An 11,684-nucleotide genomic window follows, 5' to 3' on the forward strand; every position below is an offset into this window, starting at 1 on the left:
TGGGGCTAGGGAGGAATACAGAGGTTTGGGGGCATGTGAGGAAGGGGGAGGATGCATAGGGGAGGTGGGGAGACAGGGGGCTGTTGGATTTTGTTGTAAAATCCCAAAAATAAATAACAAAAAGTTGTTTGCATTGCTAATTAAAAGGTTGTGTTTCTGCTGTCTGGATGTCATTTGCTAAAACCAAATGTATTTTAAAAATTGAACCTATACAACAGAAATACGCACCACTGTGTTCAATGGTGCTTACTCCCAACCATGCACAGAACTGCAGTCATGTGCCATAAATTTAATCATGAGATTTTATTAGTAATTTGTTGTGAATGTCTGTGTTTTTAAGGTGGAGGGATTTTTTAAAGCAATGTGTTAGAAAAGCAAGATATTTAAATCCCGGTGGCCTGACTCTGGATTTCATTATGGAGCTGTCATTGATGCACTACACAGTTAGGAATAGCCCTCAAATGTTGCTGGGAACTGCAAATGGGGAGGAGAGCACTGTAGCGCTCAGTTGCTCTTTGAGAGCTTCTCATAGGCATCTGGTTGGCCAAAGAGAGAGCAGGATGCTGGACTAGATAGGCCTTTGACCTGCTCCAGCAGAGTTCTCTTAGGTTCTCTCTCCCAGGGCCAGGTGAGACTGCCAGAATCTTCTGAGAGCAGCCATTCAAACCTCCCTAAAAAGCAACCTACTGTGCATGCTCCTGCAGCTATCTCTTGGAAGAGAAGGGGGAACAATAATTGCCACACCTTCCTCTAGTAAGTGAAGGTGTGTTGGATTGCTACTAATACAATGACTGGCAGTAGCTTGGGTTACATTAGAAACAAAGGCTAAGCTCCGAAGTGCATAAGCAATGCCTGGTAGAAACTAGGAGCAGCTTAGGATTTCAGGGGGTGAAGGTATCCGTGGTCTGCAAAGCAACTCTTTCCTCCTGAAGCCTTGCGGAATCAGAATAAATTATGCAAAGCAAATGTAGTTTACTGCATTAGGAATCCTCTGTATTTTACTGTACACAGCTGCAGTAATGTTTGGTTGTGAAGCAGTTTATAAATCTGCAAATAAAATAAAATCGCTATACTTGCATAATCATTACAAGTGACAGCATTCACTTTGTCATAGTATTATTTATTTAGCTCTGGGAGGGTGAAGGACACCTATAAAGCCATTCCATTTCACAAACAGGTAAAAAAATACATACATCTGGATGTGCTCTTATTCTCCAGAAGAAGTGGAGCAGTGGTTTTCTATGCTAGTGAAACCATCCCAATTCTCCAAACTGTGGTTTGGAGAAGACCTTCAGGAGTTTCAAAGCTGACAGAGGACAAGCATTTCAAGCCCCGAATTCTTCTTCAGCTTGAATTAAAATGCAAATCAGAGACAAGTTCATTCCTCTTGCCCCTTCATTCAGTGCAATGGAGAAACATTACTTCACTACTTTGAATAGGAGCATAATAGAGAGGGTGCAGGAACCAAAAACAAAAATTCTGAAGACAGAAGAGGAAGACCATTCTTCCTTGGTTAACTTCATAGGTGGACTTCCCCTCACCAATTTTGCCCATGCTGCCTCTGAATTTGTACTAGGGAAACATTTTTCTTTTACACTGAATGGGAGAAGGGTTGAAGGAAGGCTGAGAGGGAAGAAATTTTGACAATTCTTTGAAAGTTTTCCCTCTCCAACTCCTCCTGGAGATTTTCAGTCCTCCCTTGGAGAATATTCAGTGAAATGACTGTGGCAATCACACAGGGTTCCCGGACGTTTGACGATCTATTGATCCCTGCGCCACCACTGTGCTCGCTTCCCCGCCCACCAACCCGTTGCTCTCGGGTACACACTGAGTCCAGACAGTTGTTAAAATTAAATCAAATAAACAAATTTATTTTGTAAGCATTAACAAATATGGTTTCTCAGTTAATTTTCTTGTCAGTTTCTTAATCTTAGTTTCTTTACCAGCCTATACCTTTCTAATACCTTCTAACTGATTATCCCAACTGTTTAACTGACTCCTCTTAACTGATTCTCTCACGTTCTCACATCAAACTAGCCCAACCCACAGACTTATCCTCCCTCTCCCTTCTCTAACTCTCAATTGACTTCTTAACAACTCTAACACTAACTCTAACTTCTCCCCTTGGGTTCCTATAGGTTAGCCATTTTACAATTAGTTAACCCTTTCCTTATGAACCCAGTATGATGTCACACACCTAGGAGGGCAAACGCCACAATGACCTTCCTTATTTTGCCACCCACAAAGTAAGTGGAGAATTTGAGGGAGGGCTGTTTTCTCAGTTCTAGATTTTTAAATACAGTGATAGCCTCAGTTGGGCTCAGGAGGAAAAAAAAATAGTTTTCTTATCCTGGAAGATCTTGGATGATTTCCAAGTTCATCCAAGGTAGGCTTGGGAGATCTTGCCCATCTATGCTCTGTGCCTATCTTGAAGATATGCTTCCTAGGACTAGTAGACTCCAACCACCATTGAGAGTCACCAGTTCCTCAGTGGTTGACTCAGTTCCTTCCACTCTGATTGGCTTCATTTAGCCCAAAGAGTAACAAGACTCAGTGGCTAAAAAGCTTACATCTTGGCAGATTTTGCCTATCACACATATACAGTGGCGGAGGAAGGGGGTGGGGGGTACAGTCTGCCCCGGATGTCATCATTGAGGGGTATGTGACAAAATGAGTTTTTAAAAAAATTGGGCTCATGAAATTTTTTGGAGTGACATGGTGGCTTAGGCACCTGCAAGTTTCACGCTGCAACGTGGGATTTGTGTCTGCCTACTGCCTCTCCCTCAGACGCCCTACAGCTGAGGGGGAGGCGGTGGAGAGGCCCCAAGCATTGGAGAGGCTTGCCCCACCCCCATGGGTCACTCAACACACCCCTGGCTGCAGGACATGCCCCCGCACCAGTCACTCCAGCAGCTAGCTACGCCGCTGCACACATATGCATATGAAGGGGCAAGAAAGATAAGAATGGGATTTTTGTGTGTGACTAATTTCTAAATCCTGCTATTTGTCCTTTGCAATAATGTCTTCAACGTGAAATAGTCTCTAGCACGATCCCCAAAGTAACAGTTCAACAGTCAGGTAAGAAGATAGGGCTCCACACGTGAGGAGATATTGTGTTATGGGTTTTTTGAACAAAGATTTGCCAGGCTGCAACTTTTCCACATGTGCAGCCCTCCTGAGGCAGGCTTTTCAGCGAGGGACAGTGCAGAGCTGATAGGGCCGAGGGCAGTTGGTTACGCCGCTCAACACCGGTGTGAGATTGATGTCCTTGGGGTCAATGATGGACTTCAGAGTGAAGTTCTGTAATATGGTGGTCAAGAACAAGAAGATCTCCATACGGGCCAGACCTTCCCCCACACATATCCGCTTCCCTGCAAAGGAAACCCAAAGTGTAAGATGCACAGCAACCACTTTGGCTGTTACGGAGAAAATAACAATCATGCCAAAGGAGCAAAGGTGCTGCTCCAGAACAGCTCCTGGGAGAGTCACTCTTTCCACCATTTCTTTTGCTTCAGCTGGCCACAGGAAAGGTACAAGGAGTTCTGATGGACCCAGAAGCCTCTGCCCCTCTCTCACAATCTGGGAGCCCTTCCAGTTTAGGCTGCAGGAGGAAGAAGGTTCCCCCTCATTGGCCCGACACCAGCCGATTAGGGAGACGGGAAAGACCTGAGCTGGCCAAGACCGCAGCCTACTGGGGAAGCAGAGATCTTACCTGCTGAGAAAGGCATGAAATAGTCGCTGTTCCTGAAGGTGCCATCTTTGTGCAAGAAATGTCCTGGGTCAAATTCTTTGGGGTTTGGAAATTCTTTGCTGTCATGTAGCACAGACGTCAGAATAGGATATATGGTAGTACCCTGCAGAGAGTGCAAAGAAATGGGCTGGATGGCCATGACACCCAACGAAAGCATAAAATTGACTCTCACAAAGGAATGGTGTGGGAAGGCACTAACAGGAAGGAAGGTACTTTGTTGATACAGAGAAGACTGGGGCAGCTTCAGAAGACAATAGGGTGTTTAAAATGAAGTCCAGGCCTGAAGATGCCCAGCTACACTTTAGGAGTTGGGCTAAACTACTTCCCTTGCCTTGATGTATGGAAGTGAGAGCTGGACCATAAAGAAGGCTGATCGCCGAAGAATTGATGCTTTTGAATTATGGTGCTGGAGGAGACTCTTGAGAGTCCCATGGACTGCAAGAAGATCAAACGCATCCATTCTTAAGGAAATCAGCCCTGAGTGGTCACTGGAAGGACAGATTGTGAAGCTGAGGCTCCAATACTTTGGCCACCTCATGAGAAGAGAAGACTCCCTGGAAAAGACCCTGATGTTGGGAAAGATGGAGGGCACAAGGAGGAGGGGATGACAGAGGACGAGATGGTTGGATGGTGTTCTCAAAGCCACAAACATGAGTTTGACTAAACTGCGGGAGGCAGTGGAAGACAGGAGTGCCTGGCGTGATGTGGTCCATGGGGTCACGAAGAGTTGGACACACAACTAAACGACTAAAAAACAACACTTCCCTTGCTTGTAGATAAGAAGAGAAGAAAAGCTCTGCTGGATCAGTCCAGTGGCCCCATCTGGTCCAGCATCCTGTTTTCATGGTGTCCAACCAAATGCCCATGGGAAGCCCTTAAGACAGCACTCTCAATTTCTGTGGTTTCCACCCACTGGTATTCAGAAGCATGCTGCCTCTTGCCATGGAGGTAGAATATAGCCATCATGGCTAGCAGCCTACAGTGGTGCCTCGCAAGACAAAATTAATTCGTTCCGCAAGTTTTTTCTTCTTGCGAGTTTTTCGTCTTGCGAAGCACGGTTTCCCATAGGAATGCATTGAAAATCAATCAATGTGTTCCTATGGAGACCGTCCGGGGACAGAGGGGAAGCGCCGCGCGCCTTCCCCTCTGTCCCCGGACCTGTTTAAAGCAAGGGGCGGCGGGGAGAAGATTGCTTCTCCCCGTTGCCTGCCCCGCAATCTCCGGGGACAGAGGGGAAGGCGCGCGCGCCTTCCCATATGTCCCCGGACCTGTGTTAAAGCAAGGGAAGGGGCAGCGGGGAGAATCGCTTCTCCCCGTTGCCGCCCCTTGGTTCAAAAGGGGTCCGGGGACAGCGGGGAAGACGCGCTGCGCTGTCCCCGGAGATTGCGGGGCTGGCAATGGGGAGCTGGCAACGAGGAGAAGCGATCTTCTCCCCGCCGCCCCTTGCTTCAAAAGAGGTCCGGGGACAGCGGGGAAGACGCGCTGCGCTTCCCCGCTATCCCCGGAGCTTGCGGGGCAAGCTTCGTTTTGCGAAGCAAGCCCATAGGAAAATGCGTCTTGCGAAGCGGCTAAGAAAACGAAAAACTCCTTCGTCTAGCGAGTTTTTCGTCTTCCGAGGCGTTCGTCTTGCGGGGCACCACTGTACTATTACTACTCAGAGCTTTGAAAAGAGCTGACCTTTGGAATGACATATTGTCTGAACGGTGTATCTTTGAGTACTGCATGAGGGACGCTCAGTGGGATGAGAGAGATGAACCTCTGGATCTCATGGATGACAGCATCTGTGTAAGGCATTGCCCCACGATCTGCCATGCAAGGACTTCGTGATCGGCCAATAACTCGGTCAATTTCTTCATGCACTTTGTCTGTAATGGGAAGAATGAGGTTCAACACCAGTGCAGGAAACATCATAGAAGCAATTGAAATTCCATGGGAGTGCCTGCCAGCCCCTGCACATTTTGGAGCTTTCAATTGTTTTCTGATACCAACTTTCTGTTGACTCATCACATTAACTCAGACAAATTATTGTAGCTCACCTTCAGTAATCCATCTGTAAACAGGGAAACATAGTATAACTGCAATTATTTATATATTAATTCAATTTCTATCCAAAAGGAGCCCAGAGGGACAAAAGCCTCCTCTTTAGGGAAGTTTTAGGAGCAAGTGATGGTCCAGCTTAGAGGGATTCATATTGGAGGCACTGTCCTGCAGTGATTCTGATCCTACCTGAGGGCCTTTTGACCCCTGGCCCTTGTGGTTGTGCCTTTGTGGGCTACCCTTCAGGCTGGCACAGAAAGTGCAGCTGGTGCAGGATGTGATGCCTTAGTCTAAAGGATCTGCACTGGCTGCCACTATACTACTGGGCCAAGTTCAAGTTGTTACTGTTTGTATATAAAATCCCAGGGTTTGCAATATGGTCAGCTATAAGAGCTCATCCACACATCTGTTTTTGCTGGGATTTCTAGGCACAGGTCTGTGATTACTAGGCTTGGGTCTGAGCATTTGGTCCCCGTCCCCCCCGTTTTCTCCAGGAAATTCTTCTGTTTACTGCTGATGTCAGTCAGCGATGATTAACATTCAGCAATGAACAGTGGGTTTTCCTGGGGAAAGTGGCAGAACAACAACCTCTTGGACCTGTGACACATAAATCTGGAAAAGAACTAGAATAATAAATACTAACATCGCATCCATTTTACCTTGTATCTCTGGGTATTTGAGGAGGATCATGAACCCGTATCGCAGTGTGGTGCTGGTGGTCTCTGTTCCAGCCACAAACAAGTCAACAGTGCTTATGGCCAGGTTTTCAATGGTGAAATGGGATGCACTATTACCTTTTTCCTGCAGAAACACACAGCACAGTCAGTGGAGTCAACTCAATTGTTCTGAGTACAACATAACAAGAATTTCACTGCGCCACTGGGACCAGCTCCCTTCCCAAGACATATCTTATCTCAAGTCTTTTTATAGCTCGTTCCTCTGGACATTCCTTGCCCAGAGGGCTAATCATTAGAAAGAACTTCCCACTTGCTGCAAGAACAGGTCAGCAATGGGAAATGAATCTACTCCAATGGGGTGTGGGCAGGAATCGCTTTCCTTGACATTCCCCACAAGAAGCTGGATGGAAGTCTACTGGTTGGGAAGATTCAGGAGTGGCAGGAGAACCCACGTGGAGAGTTCTGTGAGTTTTCATGATTACCTGATCCATTTTCATAAGGAAGCAGTCGATAAAATCCCGAGGTGAGCTGGGGTCCAGAGTGGGCTTGTGCTCTTCAGCCTCCTCCAAAACAAACTCTCTGGCTGCCAAGTTGTTTTTCAGCACTTTATGGTGGGGCCCAGGGATGCATTTCATCAAAGAAGGAAAGAGGTTGTAGAGCTAGAAGAAACACCACAAGAGACCCATTGGCACCAACCTCAGTCAGGGTTTGTCCACACTCGGGCTTCAGTATAATGTTGGCCACTGTTGCCTTGTGTTCATGTCAACTCTGTTGTTCACACACCAGCATTTTCACTACCAATGCTTCCCAAATCTATGTAGATGTTCCCCATCAGTTGTCTTATATCATTATTTTTTTATTATTGTTTCTTGAATTTATACCCACAGGTCCCAGGGTGGTTCGCAGACTAAAATCAAAATATAGAACCACAAAATGCATAATCAAAATAAAAACAACAACCCAATTACCCCCCCCCCCAAATCCACATGTTAAAAGGTATATACTGAATGAGACCATTGGTCTCTCAAGGTCAGTAGTGCCTATGCAGCAGCTCTGCTGGGTTTCATTCAGAAGTCCCATCCCTAACCAGGGATGCTACTAGGGATTGACTCTGGGACCCTATATTAACAAGCCAAATGCTCTAAAACTGAGCTATGGGATTACATACATATCTCTAAATGTAGTCCCATCTGTTTCTCCTACTGAAACTAGTCCGTGTACAAATCCCTGGCTTAAAATTCAGCAAGTCGCAACATTTCATAAGAAATGGCAGGTTAGATATCGATTGTGACTAACATCATGTATTCACACCTTCTCAAACCATTAGTGGAAGCACATTGGATGCAGAGGCAATGGCAGTGTATATACATCCCAAATGATTAGTTCCGGTTACAGTATTGAGCCTGTGGGTTTTACTCGTTAAGCTTTACTTCCTATTCCACTGGGCTGCTGTTGAGTTAAGTCAAGCCTTGGTTATTAGACCCTGGTATTGGCTCTCCAAATTAAAAACATAAGAAGAGCCTATTGAATCAGGCCAGTGGCCCATTCTGCTGTCACAGTGGCTAATCAGTTACCCATGGCAAGCCTGCAACTAGGACATTAACAGAAATATTAAGAGGCAGAGGCAGTATGGACCATGAGAAGCCTGGAAGAAAGACATTTAAACAGCAGGAAAATTTAGACTTTGTGGAAAAGGGCCTTTAAAAAGATGGCACCTACCTGTCCCCAAGAAGAGCTTAAAACCTGAAAGTTTTCATTCATTAAGCTCATCATGGATAGGAACTTCTTATCATTATAATCGTATCGTTTCCCAAAGACAATTGCACAAATGACATTGGAGAGAGCGCAACTGAGCAAGTAGGTTGGATCCAAGGGCTTCTCTGGAAGGACAACAAAAAAATAATTATACAACCCCACTACAGGTTTTAGGTAATAATCTAGTCTGGAATCTGAGCTGCCATTTCCTGGCTCCTGGCCTCAGTGGTCAGACAGGAAGCTGCCTTTCTCACAACAATTCTGAAGGCATGGGCATCTTCAGTGGCTATGAGTGGTTTCTTCCAAGGACTTTCCAAAGTGCTTTCTTCCAGCTTCAGCTAATATATCCTTAGATAGGAAAGGGTGACCACAGTGGTGCAGGCCTTGGTGAACTCTAGACTAAAACTGGGGAATCTAAAGCACTTCAGATGCTGCTAGACTCTAACTTCTGGACCACTGATGACTGTTGGGGCTGAAAGCAGCTGGAAATCAACAATATCTGCAGAGCACTCTGCTTCAGGTTAAGAACTTTGCTTCAGGATAAGAACAGAAATTGTGCTCTGGCAGTGCGGCGGCAGCGGGGCCCCCCATTAGCTAAAGTGGTGCTTAAGAAAAGTTTCAGGTTAAGTATGGACCTCCGGAACGAATTAAGTACTTAACCTGAGGTACCACTGTATTTTACGAGTGTTTTTAGGCAATTTATTTGATTCAGTGTTGGTCACTAGTTCTGTGTTTTACGATTTTAATTTTTTAATGATTTCCTTGTACCTACCATGCTATTTCTTTATGAGTTGGTGCTTAATAATCTGTTGCAATGTACCCCAGCATCTGTTGTGATGTTCAAGGGGGTCTGCTTGATAAGCCTATGTGGATGAGGGGCAGTGGCTACCCACCCTGAGTGTCCTGGAACTTTTCTAGCAGGAACTGTGCTTCCTCCTGGATTCTCTCCTCAATACTTTTCTTTCCCATGCCAAAGTTGCGCAGGGTGGTAAGGGCAAAACGTCGGAGCTGCTTCCACATCTCCCCATTGCTGAATATAATTCCTGGAAAGCAGAAGAGGAAATGGGCATGAAGGAGATGCATGGACTGAAAGGGAGAGCAGAAGAAGCAGGTTGGAAGAGCAGGAGCCTCAATGTTTCAATATTTATGTTAACTGATAATTCATCTCTTGGAGCCTGGGTCTCTCTCTGAAGCAATAGTTCTTGGACTATATTAACCAAAAAGAACTTAAAGAAAACTGGACTACATTGCTAGTTGTTTAAGTGCAATGTGTTGATTTGTATTTATTTATTTTCTTGGTAACAAATTTTAAGATAGCTTAGAGTAACTTTGAAACTCTTTCTTGGTCTGGAGAGCTTATTGATTCACAAGATCCAGGCCAGGGAATTCTGCTCACATAACTCTCACACTTACTGCCCACACCAGAATTACCCCAGACCATTATTTTTAAAGGCTAGAGACTCATTCAATCCTGCTTTAATTTTTGGTGCTTGCTCTAGTCCAGAGGCGGAGCTAGCTGCTTCGGCACCTGGAGCAGCCTGCGTGGGCAGGGGTAAGCACCCGTGGGTGTAAGGCGGCATGCGGCAGCGGGGAGCGTCCCGGGGGGTGCGCGCGGCAACACACATCCCAGGGGGGGAGCCACCTGTAGCTTTATTTTAATGAATAGAGGGATTTTCCTGTGTCCCCCCCTCCACTGGTCAACCAGCATAAAATACCTAATCCCTTGTTGATATCATCAGCTAATGGCAGGTGTCCCCTGGCAGCAAATTCATCTCCACGGTCAATCAGTGCTTCTTTCACTGCATCATAGCCATGCAGCACCACAACCCGTTCTGTTCCAAAATACATTGTGAACACAGAGCCATACTTCTCAGCAAACTGGAAAAAAGATAGAGAAGGACACACATCTAGGTGGGTTTGCAGATTAGGAGAGAGTCATATAGCTGATGGAGAGCCCCGCTGCCCCCAGACTCACTATGGTCCCTCACTCACTGCAGGTGGATGTTCAGCATCATCGCTAGCAGCTATGGGCAGCTTTATCTTCAATTAATTTTGTCTTAACAAAATTCCACAGTGAATTCCACAGTTTCAATATGCACTGTATGAAGAACTACTATCTTGCGTGTGTTGTAAATCTTCCAACATTCAGCTTTAACTGAAGGCTCCAAGTTTTAGCTTTACAGACCCTTCATGTGTCCCTATTTTCCAGAGACATCCCTGATTTAGAGAAGCCATCCCAGTCTGATCACAGAATGTCCCCCCTTTTCCTTAGGATGTCCTTATTTTTACTGGAGAAATGTTGGAGGGTATAGTTATCCGACCCCCCCCCCTCTGAAGGCAATCCTGAATAGGGAAGTGTTTTTTTGTTTAATTTTTAATGTTTTATTATGTTTTTATATATGTTGGAAGCTGCCCAAAGTGGCAGGGGCAACCCAGTAAGGTGTGTGGGCTATAAATAGTAAAATTATCATTGTGGAAGGGGATGTCCCTATTTTCATTGGAGAAATGTTGGAGGGTATGGCATTATGAGAGGGGGGTAAAAGTGTTTTCCAATCCACTTTCTCTATACCGTGAATATGATTATACTGCTCTGTTATGTCCCGTCCCCCCACTCATTTTTCTAAGGGAATTCTTACAGTACCTTCCAACCAAGCACATTCTGGGGAAAATAAAGGAGCAGCTTTTCAAAATACAAGGAGACTATGAACTCCCCACTGTCCAGCAGAGGCTAAAAATGTTCAGAGGGCAAAAATGCCCAAACCATCCATGTGTGGAGGGAGAATTGGACCCACCCCCGCCCCATGTCTCTAAAATAGTATGAAAATTGCACTATTGCTTTTTAAAGTTCTTTACTCAGAAATGACAATAAAATCACCCCCATTGTGGAGTTGTGCGACCTGCTCAAAGTCCACCTCTTTTCTGTGGAGCCTTTGGGACAAGTCCCTGCTCCCCATCCCTGCTGATGTAGCCAAGCGCAAGTCCATGCCACTGACATCACAGCGATTCTGCTATTCTTTTCTTATGGTCTGGATGCCTCCCCTCCCTCTTTTGCCTCTCCTCTGTCAAAGTGCAGAGTCTGTTGCCTTATACTCTGCAAATGTGCCCTGCACCCAGATGGTACCATCTCTAAATAAACAAACTGAGAATGGATTGTCCCCTTCCAAAAGCGTCAGATGGAAAGAGGCTTGCAAACAGGTAACGGTCATCAACAGACAGCTGTTGAGGAAGGTGCTCATCTTTGGCTTACCTCCTGGAGAACCTGGGCCAGGTTGTTGGTCTTCAGCTGCAGAGCGTTCCCTACGATGGGCAGTGGAGGTGGGCCAGGTGGCAGCTGCTTTGCATTCTCTGGCGTTCTGCTCCTGACTGCAAGGAAAACAAGGCAAGAGATACATATGATCATCAAAATGGTCACTGTCCCTAGAGGCTCCATGGCACCAGTTAACAGTGACTGAAATGACTCTAGA

General features: G+C 45.8%; 1 protein-coding gene across 1 annotated transcript; it reads right to left on the reverse strand.

Annotated features, from left to right (window-relative positions):
• Positions 1-1,099: 1,099 nt before the first annotated feature.
• LOC310706520 (cytochrome P450 2C19-like) lies at positions 1,100-11,684 on the reverse strand. The gene is made up of 9 exons (XM_083502640.1): positions 11,468-11,684; positions 9,936-10,098; positions 9,114-9,263; positions 8,185-8,345; positions 6,948-7,124; positions 6,448-6,589; positions 5,429-5,616; positions 3,713-3,854; positions 1,100-3,371 (listed from the first exon to the last, which is right to left on the reverse strand). Exons 1-9 carry the CDS (start codon positions 11,648-11,650, stop codon positions 3,190-3,192), a joined length of 1,488 nt encoding a protein of 495 aa, XP_083358766.1. The 5' UTR covers positions 11,651-11,684; the 3' UTR covers positions 1,100-3,189.

Source organism: Podarcis liolepis (genome assembly GCF_965112155.1).
Source record: "Podarcis liolepis genome assembly, chromosome: 1".
Taxonomy (NCBI): Eukaryota; Metazoa; Chordata; class Lepidosauria; order Squamata; family Lacertidae; genus Podarcis; species Podarcis liolepis.